A 19,571-nucleotide genomic window follows, 5' to 3' on the forward strand; every position below is an offset into this window, starting at 1 on the left:
GCAGCTCGGAAAATAAAAGGTGAATTGAACCCAGTGCATGAGGAAGGACGATATCACGATATGTTAAATCTTCACGATACGATTATCGTGAGTGTTTTTCATCACGATAAACGATAATATCGCTTATGGTCCCACCCCTAGTGTGTGTGTGTGTGTGTGTGTGTGTGTGTGTGTGTGTGTGTGTGTGTGTGTGTGTGTGTGTGTGTGTGTGTGTGTGTGTGTGTGTGTGTGTGTGTGTGTGTGTGTGTGTGTGTGTGTGTGTGTGTGTGTGTGCGTGTGTCAGTGTATTTAGCTTTTCTTGTAGCTATGTTTGCATACACAAGTTGAAATGTGACCATACATACGTTGCACACACGTATGAAGTGTCGGATGGCGTTTGCATGTGTTTTTCTGTCGATGTGTGCGTGTTTTGTTTGCGGGCGTTGCATGCATGCATGCACGTAACGCTCTTTTTTTTCCCCCGCCGGCCCACACACCTCCGCGAGACGGCTCTGGAATCTCCTTTTATGTAATTAAAGGACTTTTGTCCTCCACGGCGCATTATACCTCCATTATTCAATATGCTCCGAGTTGAGATATGATTATACTCCAGGCAAATTCAATTTCTTGCTTTCAGCAGTTTGATTATGAAAGTCTGAACCGAGGTCCGTGAGTTAAAAGCCAGTGTGTTTTTCAGCCGCGTTCCTCACAGTGATAATAGAAACTGACCCCTTCTCAGCATCTGAAGGGACTCAGAATCCTCAGAACACACTATCATACCCAGAGCCAGGGGTGTCTCTTTGGGGGGCACTGGTTCTCAACCTGTGGGTTGGGACCCCCAGGGTGGTCCCCACATGATTTTGAGGGGGTCCCCGTAGATGATTTGCTTAATGTGCAACAGTAAACAAAACAACAAGCAGTATAAGTGCATACAGGGTATCACATTTCTAAAGTGACAATTTAAGGGCATTGACCCTTTTAATACCTCTAAAAAAGTAAAACATAAATAAGACCATTGCTGCATCTGTGGTATATTAAGTTAACTTATTTTTTTAACAGTAACTTCAGTACTTTTTAGACTTTGGTTAGTCTAATAATACATGACATAATGGTGACGTGACCTGTTATGTACCATGACTTGGACACTACACGTCAAAATTAATCTTAAGCTGAAGTTGAGATGAGCATGCAAACACGCACACACGCACACACAGAAGCAAAGTTAACCTTTGAGTCAAACATTTTATACAATGATACTTTCACTGGTTGCTATGACGATGAAGGATATTGTGAGTTTCAAGCTGGAAACTCCAAAATAATTAAGGCCAGGGCTTTGATTTCACACTAAACTAAAGACACATCTGAGCTTTCTGTTATCGACTGCGATACGTCTGTGCTGCGTGCGTCTGTAAGAGCATGCCGGCGTGCTGTGCAAGGAGGCAAGGTCAACAGGGAAAGTTGAAGGAAATGTAATTACGGTGTCTCTAAAGGCAAATAACCCCCCCGCGCAAATATGTACGACAGTATCTGCAAATTAAATGTCAAATAATATTAATCTATGTATGCCTTGAAAACCAAGATTCCAATCTGTAATATTATCTCTAGGCATGACCTACAGTAGAGAGTGTCAATAAATTTGACACAGTCCGCGTACTGCGGGAGGCGTTCATGATTAAGCTGCCTCAGCTCAAATGGATAGACATGCCTTGCATATTTCTGTCCAGCAAGAACCCCACTTCAGTATATACTATTGTAAATTTTTTATATATTATGTAGCACCTTCATCCAATGTGCTTTAGAGATGTGCATTGCATTCACCCTTTCACACATGCACATTCATACACCGATGATGGCGGAGGAGGTCTTCAGTGTCTTGCTCAAGGACACTTAGATAGTAACTCAGCCCGGGATCGAACTGGGAACCTTCAGGTTGCCAAGCGTCCATTTTACCCCTGCCTCTGTCGCCCCCCGTGTATTTGCTCACGTTTATATTAAAGAAGTATATTTCACTTTACAACACTTCTGGGGTAATTTTCACATCTACTCTGGCTTTTGTGTGCACCCCAGACAGTGTATACGTAAGTTGCTTTATTCAACTTACGTTTATTACGCTTTATTTAGATATTTGATATTTAATTTAATCAGACACAACCCGCTCCTACATTAACTCAGTTAACGCTAAACTCCTTGTTAACCACGTGATACCTCCTGGTTCTGGTTATCGATATTGGCCTAATGAGCCAAAAAGAGGCTCTATTGCCTTACCCCCAAAAAACGACATCCCAACATCTTAGGAGGCTTTTCACATCCCCCCCGCCCCCCATGGCCCCTTGCTCCCGCAAACATGGACCCATAAATTCTGACTCAGATCTCACCAGGAGCGGGGGGTCCGGGCCGAGATCACGGAGCCAGGGCAAGATCAATCCAAGGTGGAGTGTCTGCAAGGCTCAGCAGCTTTCTGCCCTGTTTTAAGTGCAAATAGATTAAATCAGCAGGGGGTCGCAGGGGGTCCGAGGCACTGAGACAGGACTCACTGCTGATGATGATGGTCTGTGTGTGTGTGTGTGTGTGTGTGTGTGTGTGTGTGTGTGTGTGTGTGCGTGTGCGTGTGCATGTGCATGTGGTGTGTATGTCGGGAGGGTGCTGACAAGGGCTAGAAGCTCTAGCAGAGAGTGTGAGGATTGTGCGTGCGTGTGTTTCGGAAGGGTGTTGACAAGGGCTAGATGGTGGGGATTTGTGCGTGCATGAGTGTGTGCGTGCCCACATGCTGTGAATGTGTGTGCACAGGTGCTGAGAGGTGCTAATAAGAACACCTCAGAGGTTGAGTGCTATGTTCTATTTAAAAGAGGACGTTTTTGCTCATTAGCACTGCACTTGTATAGTACAACTGGGTGCTGGTCCAAGTTGAACTTTTCTCAATCTATTGTAAGGCTGCATTGAGCCTTGCTAATTTACCGTACTCACTTACAGTATACGCAGTGCATGGTGTATTACTGTGAGTGTTTGGTGTATATTTAATTTGTCTCGCGCTCTTGTTGTAATTGTATTTTCCCTCGGTTTGCGTTTTCGTATATTGTCTCCTTTATTCTGTTTTGTCCAAAGTTCCAGCATACTATGTTTGCTTTCAGCCTGAGTATAACAGCCAGGCTCTAACCTGTATAGACTTGCAAACTTCATCTTATGATGGAAACGTTTGAAATTTCTCTTGGGATGATGAACCCTACTGATTTGGGTTTTCTGTAGTGTAGTGCAACCCTCAAACCATAATGTCAAATTTGCACAAAATAATATATCTTTAACTTCTGTAACGATTGACAAATGTCTTATAAATCCTTCTATTGTTTTTGAAAATCGTATGTTTGTTTATATGATCAGTGATTCTCAAACTTTTTCATGTCAACGACCCCCAAAATATATGTATTTTGGCCACAAAGATTTGAGTTACAAAAGTTTGTTTTAAAAATATAGTATATATTAAAATATTTGCACAAACTTTTTTAAAGCAGATCTACAAGCTCATAGCGTGGCACCTAATTGGTTAAAATCTAAAGTGACACAGATTGACACAGGGGTTAACAGTCAAATTAATCAAATCTTTATTGTTCTCTGCCTCCTCAGCTGCAGCGACAGCCCCCTCTGACCCGGACGGGGACCCCTGTAAGAGGACGTACTGCGGGCGTGGCCGGCAGTGCGTGGTGATGGCGGTGACGGGCCGCGCCGAGTGCGTGTGCCAGCAGCGCTGCCGGCCCTCCTTCGTGCCGGTGTGCGGCTCGGACGGGCGCTTCTACGAGAACCACTGCGAGGTGTACCGCACCGCCTGCCTGGAGAAGAGACGCATCTACGTGGTGCACGGCAAGGACTGCTTCTTCAAAGGTAAGACCCCGAGAGAGAGAAAGAAACAGACACACACACACACACACACACACACACACACACACACACACACACACACACACACACACACACACACACACACACACACACACACACACAGGTCACTGGAGCTGTGGGAGAACAAAAACTATCTCAAAACTGCAATCTGCACTCCCTCCAATCCAAAACATTTAAACACTATAAAGAAAGCTCTATTGCATGTTTTGTCTATTCATCTATTTATTTTGAGAAGTCTTTTGATTATTCCTCTCTTATCCCTTGCACAAGATATTTTCAAATGGGGTCCGCAGCCAAATGCATATCAATTTGGGGTGCTTGGCTTGAACCACTGGTTTAGACAGACTTTGATGGCTGCTGCATTTGATGTTTGTTTTTAGTTTTTTTCTTTTCATGAATGCTCTCAGTGATTTGGGGATGCTGGTTTGGAGGACTCGTACTGTATATCAGCTTGTAAAATTGCGAACTAAAGCGTTTGTCGGCCAACATCGGCCCTCCGGTCGCCAGCGTTCGCTCTGTGCTGCAGATATCCACACACTGTCCTGACAGCGCCGCTGTCAGCAGTCCGTGCTCGTGTCAGATATTGCGGGTGTCTGGCACGCAGGGCTGTGGGCAGCAGGTCAAGTTTGAACGGAAAGACGGCAGCCAGCATTGGCAGTACCCATTGGCAGTGGTGGAAAAAGTATTACAGAGTAACAAGCACCAGGGACGTGCAGAGAATGTTAGAGAGGCAGGGGATGAAATTTCGAAAAGGGCCTTTTGGTGACAATATCGAAAATAGCCGACCTTCAAGCTCCGGCTATTTTCGGTGCTTGATACCACACTAAACTAAGCATGAATCAAGCCAATACTGGAGATTTGGCGTAAGACATGGATTTCTACACAGAGAGGGCAATTCTTTCAGCATAAGATACTGCATTCAAGTTCAGAAGAGTTTGGACAAGGCAATTCTCTTGAATGCTGCCTTCAGGTATGGAATGGAAAGGAGGGCATTAGCGTTTCTTTCACCATAGTAAAAACTGCATTCATGGTCTGGAGAGGGCACTTTTTACAGACGGTTAAAAGGCCAGGGGCTCAAGCTCCCTTTTATGTCTATGTGTGCACGTGCCTGACAAGCACTGTACTCAAGTACAACTTTCAAAACAACTTTGGATAAAATCCGAGTATACTTCTTTGCACCGCTGCTCGTTGGTGCTCTGAAGGCATGCACCTGCTCTGCATGCTGTCCCGATGGAGTCATCCTCTTTCCAAGGCCTTGCCATGCAATTGGTCATAATCCCAAACACCACCTGCTTCACCCATTTAGGCCTAGGATTATTGACTGCTTTAACTATTGAAAAATAGCAGATATACAAGCTCACAGCGCGGCACCGAGTGCCGCGCTGCGAGCTTGTAGATCTGCTATTTTTGAAAAATCGTGAAAATGTGTGCAAATTTTTCAATATATATTTTTCAAAGCAGACTTTTGTAACTCAAATCTCTGCTTCTGGGGGGTCCCTGGAATAACGTATTTTGAGATAAGGGTCTGCTGATTTTGGGGGTCCTTGACATGAAAGGGTTTGAGAACAGCTGATTTAGAGGAAGGATTTAGAAGTCGGTCAAAGATCGGGTCAAAGATATTCAAAGACTTGCACACATTTTCACGATTTTTCAAAAATAGCAGATCTACAAGCTCGCAGCGCGGCACTCGGTGCCGCGCTGTGAGCTTGTATATCTGCTATTTTTCAATAGTTAAAGCATAAACTAATGGTTAAAGTGGTTCAAATCTAGCGCGAATCGGGCGCGTTCCATGTATTTGAGAGTTAATATCCTTTTTGTATGTTTACGTTACGTGGTTCTGTAGGAGGCTAGCCGCCTGTGTGTGTGTGTGTGTGTGTGTGTGTGTGTGTGTGTGTGTGTGTGTGTGTGTGTGTGTGTGTGTGTGTGTGTGTGTGTGTGTGTGTGTGTGTGTGTGTGTGTGTGTGTGTGTGTGTGTGTGTGTGTGTGTGTGTGTGTGTGTGTGTGTGTGTGTGTGTGTGTGTTTGTGTACTGTATGTCTGTCTATTTATCGGCAGCTAATCTTGCAAGCCATGCGCGAGAAATTCAGTGCTGAATGGCTGGATGGACAATTCAGTGCCGGATTTCTTGTGCATGCTGCCAGTAAGCCACTTTTGTGTTCAAGTTTTATATTGTTTTTAATATTTAACTTTCATTTTATAATGGAAGTCATTAAAGGTGATACACCATGAAATTTCACTTTTCCTATTTTAAAACCTTTTTCTGGGGTCCCACTAGCACCTTCTATCCTCACAAAGTCCCATTTCTGACCGTTGTGTCTTTCTCTGGTTTTGAGAAGGCGAAAGTTAAAAGTATCCCACGGGTTCTCAAAACAGGCTATCCAGATTTGCTGCCGATTGCGACGTCATCTGCCGATTGTGACGTCATCATACATTTTTTTTTTCCAATTTTTTATTTTTTTTTTTAAATCAAAAGGATTTTTGGGGGGGGGGGGGGGGGGGTGGCGCAGTTCAGGCCAAAGGTGGTACTGCAGCTGAAATGCTCTGAGAGCCATTCAAAAATGAGAGAGGCTCTCTATTCAGGAGTAATTTAGCCTCAAACCTTTTGAAAAACGTTTTTGGGACATAAACAATATGACATAAATACTTTTTAAATGCATGGTGTATCACCTTTAATGTGGCTCGGATCAGGCTGAAACCTTTCCTAGCCTTGGACCAAGACTGTCATGTGGGATTAAAGGCAGTTCTTTATTAAACAATACAGAATGTTGCAGAACACAAAGTAACATCCGTGGCTGAGGGGTAGGCAAAGCACTTCATATTTTGAATTTGTACACCTATGGACCTATCAAGACTGTCAGAGATACACTAATTCTTGGTCCAAGGCTAAAACCTTTCCCAAATTCAGAGTACATCATATATATGTCATGTGATGTGAATGACATCCTCAGGAGGCCACTTCGTTCTTTGATCAAGATCGACATGATTTCATTCTTTGTTTTTGTTTCACATGTCTACTGAAAATATGTGCTTACTGTAGAATTGACAAATTCATATCCAGCATTATTTCAGGATGACATGGAAATATCTCAGTGATTTACAGTATCTGTGGTTTATTGATGCTTCCTTTGTACTTAGGGTGCTCATAACACACACGCACGCACGCACGCACGCACGCACGCACGCACGCACGCACGCACGCACACACACACACACACACACACACACACACACACACACACACACACACACACACACACACACACACACACACACACACACACACGGTCTCACCTCCACTGAACATGTGTCTCAGTTGCCGGTAGTACTTCAATATTAAACAGCAGGTTACTGTGGATCACCAGGGCTTTATAGTAAATCATTAGATCCTCCACTACTGGACCATCGCTCATCAGCAAACCTGCATGCTCAGCAGCAGCACAGAGCAACATTATCAAGCCTATAGAGCGATCACTTCATCATGGCTTCGATTGCTTCATGACTTGTGTAGGATGATATGTACTGGTGGTCACCCAACTTGCACTGCACTGCAAAAAGCCACTGCTTAATGTATAGTGTCTGCTAGCTGTTTAATGGTTCACTAGTTAACTACTTAAACCCTACTTAGTTGACCGCAGTCACCCCGAGGGCTCTATGCTTGGCCGCCTCGTGTTTTCGCTTTACACTAAATATCTTTGCCAAAAATAGCCTGGTATGCTGGGTTCACACTGGCAGCTATACAAAGACACAGGCCACCATTAATTTTAAATTGAAAACTGTGACATGCTGATACAATGCGTTCTGCGTTTGTAGCTGCTACCAAAGCTACAAACAACTACAAAGCTAAAAAAAAGAAAAGAAAAAAAAACAAGAGGTTTCAGCTATTTTACTGAATTTTTACCCCATGATAGGGAGGCTACAGTTCTTATGTACAGAAGGAGTCACCCGAAATATTCACAAGTTCTCTCACTCATTCATTCATTCATTCGTTCGCTCACTCACTCACTCACTCACTCACTCACTCACTCACTCACTCACTCACTGACTCACTCAGCATTAAATACTAAATCTCCTTCCTTCTCTCTTCCGTTAATTTTCCAGCTAAGGCTGCATGCAACACCAGCGAAATCCTCAGCGTTCATTTAACTCAGAGAGTTTCGTATGGATAAATGAACACTGAGGGTTTTTGCCATGCGGTATTAAAACCGTAATTATGATTGTGGCACATGTGCTCGTGCTGAAACAGAAAGCCAAGCTTCAAGTGTCTTGAACCGTACGGTGACATCTCAATGTCGCACGCACACGCACGCACTCATGCACACACACACACACACACACACACACACACACACACACACACACACACACACACACACACACACACACACACACACACACACACACACGTCCCACAAATCAGCACATTCACATGCATGTGAGGTCACGTTCAGTCATGTCACATTAAAGTGGGGAAGGGTTCCCGGCAGACAGACCCCGCCGTGCATATCTAATCCACATTAAGGATGTTCAGTCAACACATTAGACTTTTAACTGGTGACGCCCCCCAACACAAACCAGCAGGAAATAGAGCGTCAAGTGCCAAGGGAGTGTTGTTTATGTCTCTGTGCGACGAGGGGAACAATCATTGTACGTGTTACTGTGCTTATAATGACTTAATGAATTACGATACGGCATGCTGGGACACGGCCCGTGATACAATTAGGCTTTAAAAGCACTTTCAACCTGGCGTTCCTATTGTGGGCATGACGTTATAGGCGAATATCCTTTTTATTTTAAACTAACATTTTCCAAAATAGGCAGCCAAAATAGCATATCTGTGTGTTGTTGTGAGCTTGTAGATTCTGCATGCGGCTTGAGTGCTTACTAAAAATGGGCAGTATTTTATCTCCAGCATTTAAATGTAATGTTTGTGTCCAGACTGAGACGGTGTTGTGATTCATTCATTTATTTATTTATCTATCTATCTAACCCTGGGGAATGGGACAACCATTTTTCCTTCGAAGATAAACTGATCAATGAAAGACATTTGATGAATAAATAAATAAATACCGCCGGGTTTGCTGTGATTATCCAGCACGCAGTAACCACACAAACACACACACATACTGTATGCCAAGTATTGGCATCTCCTGTGCAGTCACTTGGCGAGTGATGGAATGCTGCATGTGTTGACTGTATGTCAGACTCTGTTTGTAGCTCTCTGCTTTGAGGCTATAGTGTGTGCCAACGGCTACGTCATTGTAGTCCTTAATGGCCATTTCTTGGGTCAAAACACAGGTGTTTCAATTGTTTGATTGCATAGAACTAATGCTATAGTCTAATCAGAACACTGTGTTAAGGCTGTGTTTACCCAAGAAAATGGCCGCTCTTAGAACTACATTTGGCACACCCTATAGTGTGGACAATTTGCTCGGAACAGAGGCTTTTGCCACACATAGTTGTGCAATCATCTGCCAAGTCGAAGCAAAACAATTATAAAATCAATCAGCTAATTGCAAACGAGTAATGTGAAGCAAAGCAGATAAAGAAGCATTTGTCATAAAAATGCCAATGTGTTCCTGCGGGTTTTCGATCGCTCCTTATTTCGCCACATTGGATCGAGAGTAAAAAAGTGGGACTGCCTCGATTATTTCGCTTTGGTTGGTTTCCCATAGATTTATTTCTCCACTAAACATGCTGTTGTATCCCCAAAACGGCATTATACATCTAAAAATCTAGAATATTAAAAGGTGCTGTTGTTTAGGGCATCTGTTTACTGTGGTTTACGTTTGCTGTGGCATGCATCTTTAAAACCACTTGAGCCTATTTTATACCTGGTAGAATGATCGTGGCCACATGACAGAAATAGTTCAACTACAAGGTCACAACGCGTTGTGTCACAAGCTTATAGATCAAGCTGTGTGTTGTGATTTTTTGAAATTGTTCCGACACAGAGAACAAGTCGACGGAAACTACAACCATCGCGCCATGCAATCATTTGACAACACGAGCTTGGTTGAATTTGCAAAAACAACGAGATTTGAGCATTTGTTTGCTCGTTCTGTGGGCATAACCCACAGTCAGTGTCCTAAGGCATTAACATGCAGCGGAGCAAACCAGATAAATATTGAACACACAGAGAGCGGCTACCAAACACACAACCCTAATCTAATCAGCAGTTCAGTGTTCGACTTCCATTTAGTTTTTGTCCACACAGTGGCTAATGAGCTTTGTATCAGGGCAAGGTAAAAGCATACATATTAACCACGTAAATCCCTGTAGGCTTAGAGAACTGGGCTATATATATATATATATTTTTTTTTTTATATACTTTTTTCATTCTACACAAAATCTCTCAGCCGATGTTCAAGGTGAGCTTGTAGATCTGCTATTTTTTTGGCTCATGCTCCCAAGAATATGGACGCTGGGGTTCAAGTGGTTAAAACTCGCAGGGAAAAGAGCAGTGGATTCAGGGCTTAATTTCCCCCAAACATCTGCATGTTATTATTGCATGTTTGTGTGTTTTTTCCAAGCATTTAAAATGTGACATGAACTTTTGCAGACTTGCTCCATATTTCCACAGACATTTTGGAGCAAATTGCTCCGCCATATACTGTAGAAATTGTTGAAGGGATGCTTTGTTTATTTTGAATTGTATTGTAAAAAATATGTGCATGTGTAATTCATAATTTAGCAGAAATGTTTTGTTTTCATTAGTCAGTGTTAGTGGAGGAGATTGCGGAGGCAAAGCTGTTTAGCTTCAAAGAAAAGGATATGTACTACTGTACATGTTTTCATTTGTTGTAATATAGGTGATACTGTTCTCTTTAACCCACAATGACATTTGATTTAGCTGAATTAAAATATTTTGCAGGTTAACTTATTATTTATGTAAACATATACAATACAATTCCTTGTAATTACTGTACAGTAGGGGTGGGTGATATGGAAAAATACAATATCACAATATTTTCCCAAGCTGTATCACGATACACGATTTTATCACGGTTCTTTTTCATGTTGGTTTTTATGGTATACAAATGAAACAAAATGGACTCTTATGGGTCCATTTGGTTTCATTTGTATACTGTCAGAGTTAAGTGGAGACCTTGACATTTTAAAGTTTGAGAACTACTGATTTAGACCAAAATGCTGGTTTAAATTACATTCTGCAATGAATCTCTGTATTAACGATTAAACATAATTTTTTAAGGCTCCCTCAATTGTATCACGATATATATGATACCTCTGAAAAGGCATATCGTGGAGACATTGTATCGTCTCAACGATAATTATCACCATATCGCCCACCCATACTGTACAGTAATGTAATCTCTCTCACGCAAGCACGCACGCACATCAAGTCAGTGTGTTAACAGACAGACTATTAAGAGCAAATCCTAACCCTAATCCTTTTCAAGACGTGTCTTAAATTTGCTAAACGTAATAACTTACTCACACATTAAAAAAATATATATATATAAAACAAACAAACATTCTCCAACTCTGAGGGATCAACCCTGTTCCGACTGGTGGCTGTGATTAGAGCCATGTCCCTTTTTAACACCATTTGAAAGAACCGTCTGAGCTCAAATTAAATTAAATTGCTTTCATTTTCCCCATTGCCTGCAAAGTGGCAGAGAGTGGAAGCACAACAAAGAGCTGTCGCTTTTTTTCCCCTGCTGCATAATGCGGTGGGAACGGCAGGGGGTTCCTCTAATGCCACCGCTGTGACCGATTGATTCTGGACCACTGCTGTACCACCACGGCTGCATGGTGACGCCTTTAAACTCCTGCATATACATCCACCAGACAGGGAAAGTAGCAATGCGTCTCTCCAGGGCTTACAAAGCTACATTATTCTGATTTCTCCCGGGGCGTGAGTCTTTTTAGTCTATACCGATATCTACTCACAGTCTTCATACAGTATCTAATCTCCCATCTCAGCATAGTGTTGCTATAGGGCAGTGTTTCTCAAATGGGGGTACGTGTATGCGGGGGTACTGCAGGGCCGGGTTACAGGAGAAAATGGGAATATGTATTTTACTGTTATGTTTAATGACAAAACATTGACAGTCTTTGTCTTCTCATATAAGTAACTTGTTAAACCTGACTAGTACAACTGTTATTGAATAGAAAGCAGTGTTTATTTGCCATTATGCTGTTTTATTTTGAACATATTGGCAGTGGAACTGGACTTTTGATGTACATTGTATAAGCAAAATGCTGTAGTCATCGGGGTACTTGGCTTCAGAAATCAGTATAAGGAGGTACTAGAACCAAAAAGGTTTGAGATCCAGTGCTATAGTATAGGGCATAGCAGTGGGCGTGGTTTACTGGTGCCTCTAAATACGCCAATTCTTATTTTTTCACACAAATATTTATACATTATTTTAAGCCTAGAATCAGCCATCCAGGATCCTGGGAACAACCTTTGATCCTGGCTAAAACCTTTGATTCTGTGGAAAGAAAAAAAAGTCAAACCACTAAACAACGGGTATTTATTAAATGTAGTCTATCATATAATTAAATATTCAGATATTTGTAATGCTTTACATATTACTGTACTGGTTTTTGCGTAAGTATCTTTTCATGCTTCTCCTTCCTTCAATTCAGCCTATCCTGTTTTCTCTCCCATCCATCGTCCGTCCGTCCGTCCGTCCGTCCGTCCGTCCGTCCGTCCGTCCATCCATCCATCCATCCATCCATCCATCCGTCCATCCGTCCGTCCATCCATCCATCCATCCATCCATCCATCCATCCGTCCATCCGCCTGATGATGTCAAGTGTGTCTTTAGCGTTTCAGATCATTTCTGTTTAGCTCTCTGTCGGCGGTGGCCATTGCATTAGCCATGGAATCCGCCCACCCCCACCCTCCTTCACCTCCACTCCCCTATCGTCACCCTCCCGGCCCCCGGTCTTATTGCTCGCTAACCCGTGCAGCGGCTCTCTGGCTGAGGCCATTAACTTGGTGACACAGACACGCTGCACTCATGAGCGGGATAAACTCTGAGCTGTGAGCCCTGGGCCTGCTGCTGCTGCTGCGCTGCTTGGCTTGTGTACACAGAGCAGAGGTCACCGAGGGTCACTGTGAGAGGTGACCAGAGAGGAAGGGAGTCTATATGGGTGCTATGTCTCTCTCCTCCTCCCTCCCTCTCTCTCTCTCTCTCTCTCTCTCTCTCTCTCTCTCTCTCTCTCTCTCTCTCTCTCAAAACGATACTGTATACGTGAAAATATACAGTAAGTGGCCGTCTCCACAGAAAAGGAAAAGCGGTGCGCTATCGTATCCAGAGTTCTAAACATGCACTGTCAGCGAGTTCAGGGGTTATCAATGTCCCATAGACAGGCAACGCACACACCCACATACACGCAACTAGGCTACTTGGAACAGCAGCATTTTGGTTTACACAGCAGTCTTTGACAGTGGGAATGTGGGATTAACCTAGCCTATACGTGCCGTGCCGTGCGCAGACAGAGCGCGTTCATTTGGTTACAAGCATCCCATGGCCATGAACTCACGCACTCTCGCCACGCCGGGTTTCATCATTAACTCCAGCATAGTGTACAGTAGCTACTGTATAGTCTCTATACAGTAGCTATAGAGACCCCACGGTTACGTTTTGGATATTCATTTAACCCAATTTCGGCGACGAGCGCAATGCGCGTTTGAGTGCTTAAACTAGCAATCATGTACCGTTCCCGCACAGGCTGGTCTTCTCCCCGGTGGGCCGTGGACCCCCACATATCGGCAGCGTGCGCTGGGCTGGGCACAGCCAGGTTTGGACCTTCGGGATTTATCCATATTTAAAAGGACTCACGTCACTGTATAAATTGGAGGCTCACGGTCCACGAAAATGTATAAGATCACTGCTCTGGCATGCGTTTGTATATGTGCTTGTTCTGAGCCAGATCTGCAATCTTAAGATTTAGACTGTTAAAGCACTTAACAGTAGAAATTGCTTCCATATCGTTAGATTTTAATTGCTTGTCATTGTAACTTGGAAATAAAATCGGCGTACATGTCTATGATAGTGAGAGCCGGCTATAAGCTTTTATAAAATGTTATGTTTTCACAGGGATTATTTATTAGTGTGTTGAATATACATTTTGGAGTGGATACATGAGTCAACTAGTTGTGGGCTCGCCTATAAGGCGAGCACACTTTAGATATTGTCATTATTGTGGGCTCGCCTATAAGGCGAGCACACTTTAGATATTGTCATTATTTATCTATCAGTCAGTCAGACAGTAGACGGGAACTTCGGTTCCTTTCTACTCCTACATACTTAGTGAGAAAATGAAAATAAAAACATCAATGTGTTCAGTTTACAGTGGCGAAGTGCGCTATTATTTTTTATAGCAATCAGCCAAATGGTGGCGCTGTAGGAAGCCTTCGAAAGTGCGAACTTTGAACAGGTATAGCTCATGCTGTGTTTTAGTTACAGCCATGAAACCTGTATACACGTATGCGTCTCCTCATGCCGAACAACTTTTACCCTCTAACTTTTGACCTCTGACCTTTAGGTCTCCCACAATTCGGAATTATATGAAAAACAGTAAAAATCTATCTCCTCCTGGGATTTTCGCATCAAGTGCACAAAACTTTTTTCACATGAACTTTGGACCAATACGGTCAGATTGATCAACCAGATTTTTTTTAAAGTGAAATATAATTTTTTAATAATTCAATCAATATTGCGGTTTTATGCAAATTATTCTTCGGCCTCTAAATCATACATGCAAAGTTACACGTTCATGGCATTTGGCAAAGATGTGGAGGGTTAGTCAAAGTATCACTGAAACCAATTTTATTCCAATCGGCCAAAGGGGGGCGCTATACGAAGCGTTTGAAAATTCAAACTTCAAACGGGCATAAGTCATGACTCGTTTTGTTTGAAGACATGCAAGTTGTTACATGCGTGCTTTGACTCGAGCGGAAGACATCTGTGTCGTTGTTAAGTAAGCTCCGCCCTTCGATTTTCCGCCATATTGAGCAGTTTGTAAAACGCGTAAACCCGCTTTTATTCTGGAATTTTCGCTCCACGTGCACAAAACTTTTTTTACGTGAACTTTGGACCGATATCTAAAGATCTGTCAGATCGGATTTCTTTAAAATTGAAACATGCTTTTTTAAATAAATTCAATGAATATTGCAGTTTTATGCAAATTATTCTTCTGCCTCTAAATCATACATGCAAAGTAACATGTTCATGGCATTTGGCAAAGATGTAGAGTGTTAGTCCAAATATCACTAAAACCAATCTTACCCCAATTGAACAAAGGGGGGCGCTATATCATTTTGAGCAGTTTGTGAAACGCTTAAACCCGTTAGGATTTTTTTTTTGCAATTTGCATGAAACATTCTACACACAATCTAAGGACCTTTATCTAATATGCCTATGAAGTGCACACACACAAAAAAATTATAATAATGAATATAGCTGCAAGCAGCGATAAAGTGGCCAAAGCCAAAAACACCTCAAATCATGAACACAGCCTGCAATGTGCGTGAAATCTTGCAAGCACATTCCCAATAGGTCAAGGAACAGATACCACCCTTCTTACATTGGCCTGTTATAGCGCCACCAGCGGGTCAACTTTTGCACAACACATTTTTGGAACAAAATGGACCAATCGTTGACGTCAGTAACGTCAAAGAGAGCACTGCCTGCGATCTTGACATTTTGTACTTTTATAGCCATTGTTTTCTGGCTTGAAGCGAGCCCACAATTGTTTCGAAGGAACAATATTTTTCTAGTTTATCTATCAGTCAGTCAGTCAGTCAGACAGTAGACGGGAACTTCGGTTCCTTTCTACTCCTACATACTTAGTGAGAAAATGAAAATAAAAACATCAATGTGTTCAGTTTACAGTGGCGAAGTGCGCTATTATTTTTTATAGCAATCGGCCAAATGGTGGCGCTGCACGAAGCCTTCGAAAGTGCGAACTTTGAACAGGTATAGCTCATGCTGTGTTTGAGGTACAGGCATGAAACCTGTATACACGTATGCGTCTCCTCATGCCGAACAACTTTTACCCTCTAACTTTTGACCTCTGACCTTTAGGTCTCCCACAATTCGGAATTATATGAAAAACAGTAAAAATCTATCTCCTCCTGGGATTTTCGCGTCAAGTGCACAAAACCTTTTTCACATGAACTTTGGACCAATACGGTCAGATTGATCAACCAGATTTTTTTTAAAGTGAAATATAATTTTTTAATAATTCAATCAATATTGCGGTTTTATGCAAATTATTCTTCGGCCTCTAAATCATACATGCAAAGTTACACGTTCATGGCATTTGGCAAAGATGTGGAGGGTTAGTCAAAGTATCACTGAAACCAATTTTATTCCAATCGGCCAAAGGGGGGCGCTATACGAAGCGTTTGAAAATTCAAACTTCAAACGGGCATAAGTCATGACTCATTTCGTTTGAAGACATGCAACTTGTTACACACGTGCTTTGACTCAAGCGGAAGACATCTGTGTCGTTGTTAAGTAAGCTCCGCCCTTTGATTTTCCGCCATTTTGAGCAGTTTGTAAAACGTGTAAACCCGCTTTTATTCTGGAATTTTCGCTCCACGTGCACAAAACCTTTTTTACGTGAACTTTGGACCGATATCTAAAGATCTGTCAGATCGGATTTCTTTAAAATTGAAACATGCTTTTTTAAATGAATTCAATGAATATTGCAGTTTTATGCAAATTATTCTTCTGCCTCTAAATCATACATGCAAAGTAACATGTTCATGGCATTTGGCAAAGATGTAGAGTGTTAGTCCAAATATCACTAAAACCAATCTTACCCCAATTGGCCAAAGGGGGGCGCTATATCATTTTGAGCAGTTTGTGAAACGCTTAAACCCGTTAGGATTTTTTTTTTGCAATTTGCATGAAACATTCTGCACACAATCTAAGGACCTTTATCTAATATGCCTATGAAGTGCACACACACAAAAAAATAATAATAATGAATATAGCTGCAAGCAGCGATAAAGTGGCCAAAGCCAAAAACACCTCAAATCATGAACACAGCCTGCAATGTGCGTGAAATCTTGCAAGCACATTCCCAATAGGTCAAGGAACAGATACCACCCTTCTCACATTGGCCTGTTATAGCGCCACCAGCGGGTCAACTTTTGCACAACACATTTTTGGAACAAAATGGACCAATCGTTGACGTCAGTAACGTCAAAGAGAGCACTGCCTGCGATCTTGACATTTTGTGCTTTTATAGCCATTGTTTTCCGGCTTGAAGCGAGCCCACAATTGTTTCGAAGGAACAATATTTTTCTAGTTAGACATATTGCTGCCCCGCATGTCTACAATGGAATAAGAGGTGTAAGATCAATCCTACACCACCTCAGAACCTGACGTGAGATTTCATCCTACCCTACACCAACGTCAAAGTCACGTTGAAATGATAAATGTCGAGACTTCCCTAAATTTCGGTGTACGCCCAAATTTTGATCTGCACCACGTTGATAAATGAGGGCCAATGTGTGTCACATAATGTCATGACTCACAAGGCCACAGGAAGACGACCTGCTGGCTGTGTGTGCACACTGCGCCCGCCCTCCTAGTTCATGTTAAATGGCCCCCATTCATTTTATCGCCGCCCATTACACCACATCAGTCACCGCAAAGTCACCATGACATGTGTTATAAATGCCAGCCATTTACCTAAACTGTGCCAGTGGACTTGTTAAAGTTGTCCAGGTCACATAATACACACACACACACACACACACACACACACACCAAAAAAAATAAAAAAAATAAACTGCGATCAGAAGTTTGCCGTCCAACTTTCTGTTCGGCAAATCAGGACTCTGCTGGGCAGCCAGGTGTGACGTTACACACAGACACACACGCATGCACACACACACACACACACACACACACACACACACACACACACACACACACACACACACACACACACACACATACACACATACGCGCACAAACAAACACGCACACACGCACGCACACACACACGTATGCAAGAGCGAGTGAACCACCCTCCAGGCCTCCCCTGACAGGCCTTTATTTGTTACAGTGTGCTTATTAACGAGGGGTCTAACCATCCCCATCTTTCTTACGGTAGCCTTTTCCTTCCCTCCCCCCATCATCACGCCTCTCTCCTCTTCTCCTCCTCTCTCTCCTCCTCTCTCTCCTCCTCCTTGCCGTGAGTCGCAGCTCACGTGGGCCTCAAGCTCGTTAAAGTTGATTCCCCTGCAGATTCATTAGGTCGGATGCATATTTTGCTGGTCGGAGGGAAAGAAAAACGGATGCCCTGTCCCAGATATAAATGTCCCCTGGTCCCCCCTGCCTCGTAAACATCGGCCTCCCCTATGGAAACACAAGCCTCTCTCGTTGGTCACTGGTGCTCTCCAGCTGTGGCAGTGGTACGGAGTACGGACGCTGTCAAGGGTACTGCGGCAGCACCATGGGGTAGTGGGTACTACCCTCCCCCCGGCCAGGCCGAGAGCCAGGCTGGGCGTTTAACAGTTGGTTTCTATATTAGTGGTTCTCAAAAAAAAAGAAAAAAATCACGGACCCCCAGAATTATATGTATTTGACCGCGGACCCCCATCCCAAAATATATTGTTCCAGGGACACCCCAGAAGCAGTTTCATGATTTTTCAAAAATAGCAGACCAAGGTATAAAATAATGGTTAAAGTGTCTTAAAATGTTAAGTTACACAGATGCTTTTCCAGGTCTAAACGACCCTATATTCAAGCTTCAAGGTTTCTTTGTTGTTAGAGCTTGTGTATGTATGTATGTATGTGTACATGAGCGTGGGTCCTCCTGGCTGGTGGTATTGGCGCTTCCCATGTTTATTTTTATTTTTCCTGGCTTGTTTGTTCTTGCTCTAAGTCTCATCGTCCGGGGGAATATTTATTTAGCTATTTAGCAATCTACTGCCAGTGCTAAGAGTTAAGATCTGTTTATTTGACAGGGACCGTGCTCATTAATGGACATGTCAGTTTTCACTTCAATGTAAATGAGCCAGAGTTAGCCCGCCGTGGGCTAATTTTCATCTGTAGTCCCTGGACCCCCATTGGTGGTGATCAACCCCCCCAATCCAACCCTTGATGCTGAGTGCCAAGCAGGGAGGCATTGGGTCCCATTTTTATAGTCTTTGGTATGACCCGGCCGGGGAATTGAACCCCCGACCTCCCAGTCTCAGGGCGGACACTCTAACCACAAGGCCACTGAGCTGGTCAGTCAGACAGACAGACAGACAGACAGACAGACAGACAGACAGACAGACAGACAGACAGACAGACAGACAGACAGACAGACAGACAGACAGACAGGATCCCCATTGGTGGTGGTGATCAACCCCCCCAATCCAACCCTTGATGCTGAGTGCCAAGCTGCCTGCTTGACGTTCTAATTGTGTGTGGGCTGGGGGTGGGTGGTAACAATTTTGGAGATAAAGAAAAATAACCTGCATTGCAGAACTAATGCGAAGGATGGCGATTCCTAATCTGGGCGGAAGCATTCAGTCGGTTATGGTAAAAGGCAGTAAAGGTGTGTCCTAAAAATAAAAAATAAAAACAACAGTGTAGTGGGCATAGCTTTGTCTGGTGGTCCCCGGCTAGTTGCTATACTTGACTAGAATGGAAACTGGACGTATTTTACGGCTGGAGTTAAGACTCATCGATTTTGACCACAGCTTAATATACCGTA

The 19,571-nt window shown here is 43.1% G+C and overlaps 1 protein-coding gene across 1 annotated transcript in view; it reads left to right on the plus strand.

Moving 5' to 3' along the window:
* The window catches only part of fstl4 (follistatin-like 4), a gene marked incomplete at both ends in the record, with an annotated part of 295,755 nt that overhangs the window by 104,831 nt on the left and 171,353 nt on the right, over positions 1–19,571 (plus strand). Inside the window, one exon of the mRNA XM_080749030.1 lies at positions 3,610–3,852. Within this exon, the coding sequence (XP_080605156.1) occupies positions 3,610–3,852 (243 nt within the window). The remainder of the gene's footprint in view (positions 1–3,609; positions 3,853–19,571) is intronic.

The sequence above is a fragment of the Nannobrachium achirus genome (genome assembly GCF_963921795.1).
Source record: "Nannobrachium achirus genome assembly, chromosome: 19".
Taxonomy (NCBI): Eukaryota; Metazoa; Chordata; class Actinopteri; order Myctophiformes; family Myctophidae; genus Nannobrachium; species Nannobrachium achirus.